Source organism: Peromyscus californicus, unplaced genomic scaffold (genome assembly GCF_007827085.1).
Source record: "Peromyscus californicus insignis strain IS unplaced genomic scaffold, ASM782708v3 Scaffold_14__1_contigs__length_90479793_seg_2, whole genome shotgun sequence".
In the NCBI taxonomy this organism is placed as follows: Eukaryota; Metazoa; Chordata; class Mammalia; order Rodentia; family Cricetidae; genus Peromyscus; species Peromyscus californicus.
This window is the reverse complement of record NW_026294436.1, coordinates 27,562,942-27,576,157: the sequence shown is the minus strand read 5'-3', so window position 1 is coordinate 27,576,157 and position 13,216 is coordinate 27,562,942. Positions and strand designations below refer to the sequence as shown.

Here is a 13,216-nt window from a genome sequence, read left to right as displayed (position 1 = left end):
GCATGCCATAAGATGCTATTGCCTCCTTAAATCTTTGTAAGTCTAACATTTCAATTGGAATCCAAGTATTTTGTCCATTCTCTTCACCAGGTAGCTGCTGTATGGCTACCGGATAAATTAATGGTGATTGTGTGAAAACAGGCTTTCTTTTTGTAACCTTATGATCCAAGTTTGAAACAACTTCACTGTTAATTTCTTCTGTCTGAATTTGAATTTCTCTATAATTCATTTTTACAGGTTTAACAGGTTTTTCTAAAACTGTTATCCTGGCACTTAAAATGACTATCTTTTTAAATAGTAAAATGAGGATAAGAAAAGTAGTAAACTGCATAATTCAATCAATATTAATCTTCTCATATAGTTGTTCCATTGTCAGAGTGCGTAAAATTTCAAACACAGCCCAATTTTCTTCCAATGTACACATAAAACCCATATTTTTAATGTGGAAAAAATTCTCTTTTAAATAGTTTCCTTCAAAATATTTGATATCTTAATTGAGTTACCAAGTCTGCGTAGAACAGTAGAAATCCAAGGGAATTTCAAAACAGCCACCTAGTGTGTGAGGTGTGAATCCAGAGAAAGAGAGAGAGAGAGAGAGAGAGAGAGAGAGAGAGAGAGAGAGAGAGAGAGAGAGAGCAAGAAAGCATAGCCACAAGTTCTGGCTAAAAGCTTAAATTCAACCACGTGTTCCCGCTTGAGTCGAGTCAAACCTGGGCTCTGGCTTCCTTAAGCTCCAACCACGTGTGTTGGCTTTACAGACAGTGGCCCTGTTTGGCAGGGCAGGCCTGAGTTTTTTGTAGCACCGGCTTTAAGCGAGTAGCAACAGCTGCGTGTAACTGCTTGGGGCTATGGTCAGTCCGGCCTGAGACCAAGCCGACCTGGGCTCAAACTAGGGAGCCGGGCTGCCCAGGCTGGAAACAGGACCTGCTGCCAAGCCAAGCCAAGCAGTTTTTAATGGATTCTTGTCACGTTGGGTGCCAAATGTAGATGTAACCAACCGTCTTATTAAATAGGAAACACAGAACCAATGCAAAGAAGAAAGCCAAGAGGTCAGAGCTAAGAGCCTTACCCATCTGCTGCAGCTAGCGTCTTCAGCCAAGAGACCTACTTCCTGTGTTTTTGTCTTTATATAGACTTTCTGTTCTGCCTTCTCATTGGTTGTAAACCCAACCATATGACTGCCTCGTCACTGACTGTCTATACAGACCTCCAGGTCTTTTATGGTTGGTATTGAGATTAAAGGCATGTGTCTCCAATGCTGGCTGTATTCTTGAACACAGAGATCTCCCTAGCTCTGCCTACCAAGTGCTGGGATTAAAGGCATGCACCACTGCTGTGGGATGGTCTGTATGTCAAATGTGTTGCTGATTGGTCAATGAATAAATCACTGATTGGCCGTGGCCAGGCAGGAAGTATAGGCGGGACAAGGAGGAGAATAGAGCTGGGAAGTGGAAGGCTGAGAGAGAGACACTGCCAGCCGCCATCAGGACAAGGAAGATGTAAAGTACCGGTAAGCCACAAGCCACGTGGCAAGGTATAGATTAATAGAAATGGATTAAGCTGTAAGAACAGTTAGCAAGAAGCCTGCCACGGCCATACAGTTTGAAACCAATATAAGTCTCTGTGTTTATTTGATCGGGTTTGAGAGGCTTGGGACTGGCGGGTGAGAGAGATTTGTCCTGACTGTGGGCCAGGCAGGAAAACTCTAGCTACAAATGGCGTCCAACGTGGTGGCAAGAGTTTCCACCTAAAAACTGAGAAAAGATTCTAAAACGGAGCTAAAACAGTTCCTAATTGTCTCTCTCAAATGAGCGGCAGCTGCCGGTTTGAGCTACTGGTGGGTTCCTAGCGTGTGCGCTCGACCTGCAGTATGGCGGGAATGAGACCTCTGCAAGTGGCACATTAAGCTGCATTGTGGATTTAGCCTTTGCTAGTACAAAACAAAAAAAGAGGTTTCTGGGCTACATGCTGCTTGGATAAAAGCATAGACCCACGATAGCTCCCAGAGCTGGCGGTAAGCATACTGCCGCCATGTTGGGAAGCTGAGGTGGGCGGAGCCAGCAGCCACAGCTGCTGCAGCTTAAAGCAACAGATTCACAATAAGACAGATTCAGGCCGGGCGGTGGTGGCGCACGCCTTTAATCCCAGCACTCGGGAGGCAGAGCCAGGTGGATCTCTGTGAGTTCAAGGCCAGCCTGGTCTCCAAAGCGAGTTCCAGGAAAGGCGCAAAGCTACACAGAGAAACCCTGTCTCAAAAAACCAAAAAAAAAAAAAAAAGACAGATTCAGATGTAATAGTTTAAAATGTGTGTAAAATATACGTAGGCTTAAAAGAGACAAAAAAAGGTGATACATACAGTATAAAATCAAATACATAGTTTTAAAAAATAAAGTCTTTAAAGAGACAGTAAAATTAATATAAAAAATAAGCCACGTAAAGATGAATATTACACAGAGAATCTGGATTGTGTTGTCTTTGGGATTCTTAACTACAGAGAGATATTTGATTGTAAAGGAAGCTGAGTTAAACCAATATGCGTATTTTAAAGGTACCTTGACTTCAAAATTTGGATATAAGGATATGTTGCTTTGGAAAGGAGATTCTGCTTTTGTTTCCACAGAAAGCCAGAGGCTATGGATTTGTTCCAGATTAAGACACATCAGGTTTGACCAGCCAAGACCACCTGAAAGATCTCAGATGACACCATGGCCCAGATGATCCAACATCCAGAATGGTTTCAAGGCAACTGGCTCAGACGATACAGCCTCACGGACTACTCCATGATCCTAAAATTTTCTGTTTCCCCATAAGATACAGCGCCCCCCTCCAGCAGGAAGTAGTAAGAGAAGCTACGCCCAAATTCCCAAATATACCAAGCTGACTTTGGAGATGTGTAAAGGTTAAAACCTTCCTTTTTAAGAAAAGAAAAGGGGAGGTGCTGTGGGATGGTCTGTATGTCAAATGTGTTGCTGATTGGTCAATGAATAAATCACTGATTGGCCGTGGCCAGGCAGGAAGTATAGGCGGGACAAGGAGGAGAATAGAGCTGGGAAGTGGAAGGCTGAGAGAGAGACACTGCCAGCCGCCATCAGGACAAGGAAGATGTAAAGTACCGGTAAGCCACAAGCCACGTGGCAAGGTATAGATTAATAGAAATGGATTAAGCTGTAAGAACAGTTAGCAAGAAGCCTGCCACGGCCATACAGTTTGAAACCAATATAAGTCTCTGTGTTTATTTGATCGGGTTTGAGCGGCTTGGGACTGGCGGGTGAGAGAGATTTGTCCTGACTGTGGGCCAGGCAGGAAAACTCTAGCTACACACCACCACTGCCCAGCTTTTGCTATGCCTCTAATAGTTCTGACCCCTGGGCAACTTTATTTATTAACATACAAATCACATTTTAGTACAAATAAAATATCAGTATATCACCTAGTTTATTTGGATAAGAGTTTATTAATGCCATTGATTTTTCAAATAACAAATTCTTCCATAGATTCTTGATATTGTTTTTTGATTATTATTTTTATTTTCTTGATTTCAAGCCTGATTTTGATTATTTCTTGCCATTTACTCCTTTGGGACACTATTTTTTTTCTTCGTTCTGGAGATTTGAGTCATGCCTAAAGTAGTTAATATTAAATCTGTCCATTTTTTTATGTAAGCACTTAATGCTATGAACTTTCCTTTTAGAACCACCTTCATTGTAACCCATAGGTTTGGGTATATTTGTGATTTCATTTTCTTTCAATTAAAAAAGTTCTTAGTTTCTTTCTTAATTTCTGTTTGACTCCTTCATTCAATAGTGCATTGTTCAGTTTCTATGACTTTGCAAACTTTCTGTTGTATCTGCTGTTTTTGTTATACAGCTTTAATCTGTGGTGCTCAGATAGGTAATCACATTTTTAGGAGACATATATGTATAGTACTGTCTACATATAATAGGATAGTAGTGGTTGACTGCTGTGAAAAGACAGCATGATTGCTGGAAATGAAGCAATGAAATCACTGATAAACCAGAGTTGTGGAGAAAGCCTAATTCCTTAAGTCATGGCAAGCAATGGTGATTGGTAAGCCAGATGCATTTCCTCAGAGGCACTGATTGGAAGGTATGAAATTTCATCAACAGATTGATACAAAATCTGTCTCTAAACCTTGTATTTCATCTCAATGGTTGTGTCACTGGATGGTCTAAAAGTGATAATTCAGAGCAAGAAAAAGACCCACCATTCCTTAAGCCAGGTAACATAAAGATAGTGGGAAAATTAAATAAAGCTTACCTCGTCAGTGAGCCATAGCAATTCTTAGGTGCCAAGAAGTTTAGGGACTCTGTTTGGGGAGCTTGTTTCAGATAAAACAAAAAAGCCAAAGGGATGATTCAGCAAGTTCGTCAATGCTGTTAGGGAAGTTTGATTCTGACAGACCTTCTATGTCAATGTGGGGAAAGCAGAAGACTTTTCTCAGGTTCCAGAGTGGTGGGGCCTGACTAATTCAGAACCTGCTCCTCTAGTCTAGCAGAAATAACTGCACATGAGATGAGACACTGTCTTCTGGCAGGAAGAGTTCAGTCCTGGGCATCTTAGAGGAAGCAAAACCAGTCATAACAATTTCCTTGCTTTAAGACTGTGTTTTACTGCTGACTTTTATTTGTAGCCATAGTATCTTAATGGAAAACCCAGTATCTCTATTCTGCCTTTCTATAGTACTGTGCAGTGATATTTGGGCCTGTGTACCAGGTACATGGGAGCATTGCTATTGTTTGATAGTATTTGAAATTTAACATAAAAATGTAATAAATTTATGGGACTCCCTTTATACAGTTTTGAAAATGTTACCAGTTGTTATAACGAATTGTCATTATTACAGGATAGTGTTATAATCATATCACTGACGTTTTCTTGAAAAGAAGTGCTAACTGTTTTTGTCATGAGCAAGGACCACTCAAATCAAGAGTTAGTTACTGAACTGCTGTCAATATGTAGAAGACCAGTAGTTCCCAGTTACAATGGCATGCAGTTCCCTGCAAGCAAAATTTGGATGTTGTCATTTAATTATTATAAAATAGACTGTAAACAAAATCCAACATTTGGGGAAGTTATTCCAACCTTCTTCCCTGTGCATTTGTGGCCTGTGTACACATATCTAAATGTGATAGCACGTGTGTGTGTCTAGGCAGTGTGCAGTGGATAAGGAGTCAGAGACTTGATGCCATGACTCCTCTTTGATCACTATTTCCCCTCTCTATCCCTTCAGTCACAGTCTTTCAATTGAAGGCAGAACCTAAGACATGACGGCTTGCTCTGGCCAGCTTGCTCCAGAACTCATCCAGTGTTTACATGGATTCTGAGCTCTGAACTTTTGCCTCCTTGTTTGCCTGGCAAGCACTTTAACCATTGAGTCATCTCCCCAGAAACATTCCAGGCGATTCCGATTTCAAGTGTCCATGTATCATGTGTGGGCCTCAGAGGGCTGCAAGTAGGAGTAGGACACAGTAGGAGACAGGCATAGTCTCCCAACAAAATCAGACTCTTGCTTGAGAAATGAAATTTCAGCTTAAAGTTAGAGATGTGCTTATTTAAATAAAACCAAATGATTTCTAATTACATTTGTAAACACAATAGATAATGACCCCTAATGTTAACCCCTACTTGCTCTATTCTCCAGCAAGGATAAAGGAAGCCTTAAAAATAGCCCACCTAAGCTTAGTATCACCATCATTTCATCATATTCTTTTTACTCCACTAATTATTAAAAAGGAAACAGGGAGAAAAATGAAACCTCGAAGCAAATAAAGAAATACAAAAGTGTGTAAAATAAACCCTATAATAAATGTGTCCTTGGGACTTGTTTAAAGTCTGTGTCTATCACACTGTAAATATGTAATTGAAAAATCCCTGTGTCTACCTCTAATACAGTAGAAAACATCATAGGCATGGGAAGCGCATTTACATAAAGCACTCACAGGGAAACTGTAGGTCATGTGAAAGTCAGTGCAGGCTATTGAAACCATATTATGCATGCACCCCTCAAGGCATTCAGCCACCAATAACAGTCCCTTTGCTCTGGAGTTCCTCTACATATTTATTTGAGAAGTGTTGGCAAATGAACTCTTTCATTGTCCTTGCAAATGTCCCAGCTTAATATTTCAAAGTCCTATACGTTATTTTCTTAATTTCCATATAAAAGTAAGCTACTCTATTGTAAATTATAAGAAAATTATACATTGTAGCACTTTAATGGGAATGTGAACTATACAGTAATGAACTGTACATTTTTGTCTATGTCAAATCTCATTATAAGAATGCCTGCCATATATCATCTTTCAGTGATTTGTTAATAATTATAATTTTAAGAATTCCTCAAATGGAAAAAAAAACCTTTTTATCTAAGTTATACATTTGCCCATTTTTGAGTCCTACTATATAGAGTTACATAATTACTAACACAATACCCTGCTTGGTTTTTGTAGCCACATAAGGTGAACAGACAAGGGAAAAAAACTCTTAAAACTGAAGGTTAGAAACTCATTATAGGTTACAATGGGATCAAGTCAACAAGGTGACAGGCACAAAAAGCTGACATTAGGTGGATAATTAGAAGCTAACCTGGAGAAAGGCTACAGAAGGGGTCAAGGGTTTATTTCAGGAATTTGAGTTTCTTATAACAAGTATGGTTACATAAAACAACAGGGCAGGTGTTTCAAAACGTCTAGAACTTACTGAAAATGAAGCAATGAACAGACAATGGGAAGGTAAGAGGAGCATCGATTGTGAATGACCACATAGCAAAGGCGAATAGTTATCATAAGTCATAGTTAATATTCCCATTCCTCCTTTTGTCAGAGTAATTTCCCCTTCCATCTATTCATGTGTCTCCTGTAGCATTTTGTTCTAGTTTGTGTATTTTGCATGGATAACGCTGTCAAGGGTTTTACTAAGAACATCATGCATGTAAAACAATCTTTTCAGTTACCATAGACTCACTGAAATCTGCAAAGAAGCAAAATGAAGGTATCTCAACATTCAGCACCATTCTCTTACTGTGGTTATCCTTGTGTATCTTTTTTTCCAATTTTATTTCTCAGTTATACAAACTAGTTATGCTTAAAATCTTGTCACTTCCAAGAATCCAGAAACATATTAAGTAGGCATATTACTGTATGATTTCCACTTAAAGGAGGGTAGAGATCTTAGAAGAAATATTTGACTCCCCCAAATCATTATTCATGCACATATTTCAGGGACAGTAGCATAAATAAAGCAATGGTGTCAGCATTTCCAGACCAACTAATCAACCAAACAAGCAAAGAAAAAGACCTCAGTAAAGATAAAATATATTTCTTCAATGTAATCATAATGGATTTCTAAATTACTAGATTAAATAAGACTCATTGAATATAGTTTTTACCCGTAAGCAATGAGTTCCTGTTTGATGTGCACAAAACCTAAGTGAGCATGGCCAATAAACAAACAAACAAAAAAAAAGGGGGGCAGAAAGATTTAATGCCAGTAGCAAATAAGGAAAGCTTAGAAGATGTTTACAAACCAATACTCTTTAAGCAAGGAAGCATGGGACTCCTGAAGGTGGATTATATATTCAAAGAGGAAAGCAATTAAAGAGTGAGAACATTTCTAGGCATGTGCAAATAAGTGCCATACTTCAAATAAGAGAGATGGAAGATATATTATTTGGCATGCTTAATTTAAGGTCATAGAACATAGGCTTAAGAAGTTAAAAGGGTGGGCAGAAAAGCCCATGGACATGCTAAACTTTCATCGTGAAGTATTAGATGCTAAAAAGGAAAGTATACTTCGGAGATATGTTAGTATAGGCTTTTACTCCCAAAGTGCCTGTCTCACCTGGAGTCAACTGACAGACTCAAGATGCTGTTCTCATGTGAATCACTGTCCATCTTTCCACAGATTCTCTTCCATCAGCAGTGGTAGCCAGGCAGGTTCTGTTTCACCTGAACAGAGTTGGAGCAGAGCTGCTTCAGTGTGCTGAGTCTGTTTCACTTTACAGGAGTTCCAGCATCAGTGAGGATCAACTATGCTTACTGTTCATGGATGTCTCCTAGAAAAGTGTTTAATTTGCTAACAAGCTGTAGTCTATGATGGATATAGATTTCAAAATGGGCTACAGCTGAACACAAAATAAAAGGATAAATCATATTAAAGGCCTGTTCCAATTAAATCAGATTAACAGTGTTGGAAGGCCAATAACATAGTAATACAGTGACAGGTGTGGTAGTGTGAACATAATTGGCCCCCATAATCTCATAAGGAGTAGCAGGATTAGGAAGTATGGCTTTGTTGGAGTGGGTATAGCCTTGTTGGAGGAAGTGTGTCCCTGTGGAGGTGGGCTTTGAGGTTTCCTATGCTCAGGATACCACCCGGTGGTGACTCAGACCATTTCCTATTGCCTGCATGATGTAAGATGCTCAGCTACTTCTCCAGCACCATGTATGCCTGTATGCTGCCATGCTCCCATCATGATGATAATTGACTGAACCTCTGACACTGTACGTGAGCTACCCCAGTTAAATATCTTTTTATAAGAGTTGCAGTGGTTATGGTGTCTCCTCACAGCAGTAGAAACCCTAACGAAGACAAGAGGCTTCTAAGCTCCAAGACCATATTAGCCTTGGACAGTGAGCACAGTGATGATATGAGGCAGAGGGTTGTTGTGAAATAGCTAAAAATCCCTAAAGATCTCAAATTAAAAACAGCATTTAACTAATTGAATTCTTATTAAGAAAATCATGGGCAATAAACACTTTCATTTTAAAAAAAAGACTGAAAATATTACTTTTGAAATGTGTTTTTTGCATCAAATTTTCTTTGTCAAATGAAAACAGTATTGGAAATAGAATACTTTTCACTGTTTTGTGTACTTTCATTAGTTTTATAAGCTTTCAATAATGTTGATCGTTTTGAAGTTATTGTCCTTGTTTATTAGTCCATGACATTCCAACGAATATCCTATACTTTCTGAAGTATAGCACACTGACTTATATGGTGATATTTCATTTGTACTGAAATGTGACACTGGAACAGAACCTTCCAGGCCCTGCAATCAATGTTTGTCTCCAAATGTGACATCTTGTGTTTGTACCATTAACTTCACACTGGAACAGTCATTTGAGGGCAATGTGTTTATGTATTATGGACTGTCTAATTTCTACCAAAATCATCGTCGCTATGTGAAATCTCAAGATGATAGCCAGTTAAATGGAGACCCTAGTACTTTGATTAATCCAAGTAAGGAATGTGAACCTTATCGAAGAAATGAAGACAAACCAATTGCTCCATGCGGAGCTATTGCCAATAGCATGTTTAATGATACATTAGAATTGTTTCTTGTTGCCAATGAATCTGATCCCACACCTATGCCAATTGCTTTGACGAGAAAAGGTATTGTTTGATGGACAGATAAAAATGTGATATTCAGAAATCCACCTGGAAAAGAAAGCCTTGAAGAAAGATTTAAAGATACAACAAAGCCAGTAAACTGGCATAAACCAGTATTTATGCTAGATCCTGATGAAGATAATAATGGATTTATAAATGAGGATTTAATTGTTTGGATGCATACTGCAGGGTTACCTACATTTTGTAAGTTGTATTGTTTTATAGAGTGGAGAAATGATTTACATACAACAATACCAGTGGGACAGTACTATTTGAACATCACATACAATTACCCCGTACTTTCTTTTGATGGACGAAAATGGATGATATTGAGCACTATTTCAAGGATGGGAGGAAAAAATCCATTTTTGGGAATTGCTTACATCACTATTGGATCCATCTCCTTCCTTCTGGGAGTTGTACTGTTAGTAATTAATCATAAATATAGAAACAGTAGTAATACTGCTGACATCACCATTTAATTTTATATTCTTAAAACAAATCCACTGCATGTGCATCAAGGTCAGTACTGTTCAACCTAGCCTTTGAATGCTGATGTCTGGTTAGTATGTCATTTTGAAGTTGGCACATAAACAAACAAAAAACAAAAAACAGCCTTTGTCCTTTGCTTCTTACATATGGATGGCATATGACAATATATGATGGGTATAAAAATTAGCTATATTGATCATATCAATATTGTAACTGCTAAAATGGCATTCTAATGTCTGTTTTTTATTGGGACAGGCCATGTGATGCATAGAGCCTCTTTCATGTGAAATGAGTGTACTACTTAAACATTTATGCTATTCTGTTGGTATTAATGGATTTTTCAGAACCTCTCAACATAGTTACTGACTCTCAGTATGCTGAAAGAGTGGTATTATATATTGAGACTGCAGAATTTATCCTTGATGAGTCAGAGAGACGCTGCCACCATGAAAAGCCAGATGTAAGGTACTGGTAAGCCACGAGCCACATGGCAACTTATAGATTAATATAAATAGGTTAATTTAAGATAGAAGAACTAGATAACAAGAAGCCTGCCATGGCCATACAGTTTGTAAGCAATACAAGTCTCTGTGTGTTTATTTGGTTGGGTCTGAGCGGCTGCAGGACTGGGTGAGAGAGATTTGTCCTGACCATGGGCCAGGCAGGGTCAGAAAAACTCTAGCTACAGACTTATACATAGATTTTCTTAAAAATCAAAAGACAGAAGCCTGTATTGGCTGTAAATTGCCTGGTCCTCATGTCCATTCCTGATCACTTACTTCATGGATGTGTCAATGGATTGATGGATACAGTCTCCAATCTCAGAGCTTCCGTATATTCTGTCTTCCACCTCAGCACACCATTGGGACCTTATAACAAAACAGTGATGTGTGTATCAGAAAAGAAGCTTCAGTACTGTTCCTTCTCTTTGATTGAGTGTCGTCTACTGTCTACTTCATCGTCCAGTTCCTGCTCCATACACCAATTGATAGCTTGTATGTCGTGCCCTCTGGTCTCAGAGTCTTTTATCCTGCTACCATATACTAAATGACAACTGCCTGAATGTTTCTTCTCCTTTTCCAAAGGTAGTTCATAAATTTATTGCCATAATATCAAGGAAATCTGTACAAGTTGTTATGCTAATGGTGTTCTGATGAGGTGACAGTCTTCGCTAGGGCTTTGATTGCTGTGGTAAAACTTTATGCCCACAAGCAATTTGAGTAGAAAAGGGTTTACTACAGCTTACAACTCTTAGACAATATTCTAACATGGAGGAAAGTCAAGGCAGGAACAGAAGCAGAGGACATAGAAGAGTGCAGTTTCTTAGCTAGCTCCCCCGACTTGCTCAGTCTGCTTTTTTACACAGATGAGGACCACCTGACCAGAGGTGACAACATTAGCAGTAGACTGGGCCTCTTACAATAATCATTAATTAAGAAAATGCCCCCAAGACTTACCTACAGGGAATCTAGATGAAGTCATTTTCTCAATAGGCAATTCACAAAACTCCTACCCAAGTTTACATCAACAATATGGACTGATAGGGAGAATAAAATGGACCAGATGATTGGCCTGAAATTTTCCAGGGAGCTCCAAGAATGCACCTGAGTTCTTACCTATGCTGGGATGAGTATTTTGGTGATGCAGCTGTTAAGTAACCCCTCAGCCACTCACCTCTAATTAATCCCAGTAAACTCATCTCACCAAGTTAGACACTGATAGAACTATTATTTGGATGGTCACCAGGTATGAATAGAGACCTACATATCCCCAGAAAAAGTCACACAGAACACTACTTTTAACTTTTTAAGTGACTATGCTTTTTTTGTTCTGCTTTGTTTTGTTATTTTATTTTTGGAGACAGGATTTCTCTGTGTAGCTCTGGCTGTCCTGGAACTCATTCTGTAGACCAGGCTGCCCTCCTACTCATAGAGATCTGCCTGCCTCTACTTCCCCGTACAGTGCTGGGATTAAAGGTGTGTACCATCACTGCCTGACTGGCTGACTGTGCTTTTTTTTTCTTAAATCACAGATCTCCTACTCTTTCCTTCTATTTGTTTTGAAATATCCAGTCTGACTCACAGTTCTGATTTTTGCCTCAGATACCCATTATCACTGATATTTTATGATATAATGCAATATAATATTACTATAACAGTATTTAATATGTGATCATATTTTCTCTTGCTTTTTTTTATTACATTTCATACCCTGTCTAAAATGAATTCAATAATCTATACAAATCATTTTGCCCTCTACCTCATTTATTCTCTTATTTTAAGATAATATAAGCAATATCAGCATTAATGATTGACATTTTAAATGCAGCACATATTGATATATATCATTAAAGAACACAAGAATTTCCACTATCTGAAAATCATTTGTTTTTTTCCTTTTACATTGATTTTTCTATTGATATGTAATTTTATTACCAGATGCAATATGAATCATAAAACTTCTTATTAAACAAACAATTATTGTGTTTTTATCCTTCTACATCACATTCATTTAAGGCTATTACTTATCTGTTCCTGAAAAAAAATTCTGTATTTAGAGAATCAAAATGAATCATTGCACTCAATGCATGTGCTGAATCATTGAGTATATTCCCAATAATGAGAAGAAATCTGAACGAGACAAGTGGAGAGCAGAGAGACAATAAGGCAGAAGAATTGGCTTCCTGATTGAATTAAAATAATAGCAAAGAAATTGGTGTGAAGCTTAGGATTGAGAAAGGAATATAACAAAGGCAATACATTAAGAAGACAAATCCCTAGCTACGCTCAAGAGGTTATATACATTGTACAGTTATCTCATATCATATGGCATTTTTATGACAACAACATATTTGCATGTCTGCAATAGATAGTTTATTCAATAACCAGAGGAAAAACTGTAATTGAAAATAGTGTTTTCAATTTAATGTTTATAATCAGGGCTATTATCTTTAAGTTTATTTTATTTAAATTGAACTATAATGGTTTATGAAGTTTGTGCGACAAAAAAATATGCTTGAAAGCATTGATTAATGTCATAGCAAAACAATCATCTTCAAAAATAGTTTAAGAGGCATTTGGAATTAAAAATACATAGTTACTTTCAAGAATGTTTGAAGATTCCAAGTAGAGACTGAAAGTTAAAAAGTGTTTCTAACCGTGCATTTCTCCATAAGCTTTATGAAAAACTGTATTCCAGCAGAATTCTAATATACTAGAAAACCCCTATGGAGTGCAAGAAAAAAATTCTATGTAGTTCCTATGTCTTCTTTTTTTTCCCGGCTAATGGAAAACAAATGAAATGATGGAAAAGTCGC

The 13,216-nt window shown here is 38.1% G+C and overlaps 1 protein-coding gene across 1 annotated transcript; it reads left to right on the top strand.

Annotated features, from left to right (window-relative positions):
• Positions 1-7,753: 7,753 nt before the first annotated feature.
• LOC128109562 (cell cycle control protein 50A-like) lies at positions 7,754-9,989 on the top strand. Its single transcript, XM_052736709.1, is given in 2 exon segments — positions 7,754-7,819; positions 9,000-9,989. Coding segments are annotated over 2 exon segments (957 nt in total). The 3' UTR covers positions 9,891-9,989.
• Positions 9,990-13,216: the final 3,227 nt, after the last annotated feature.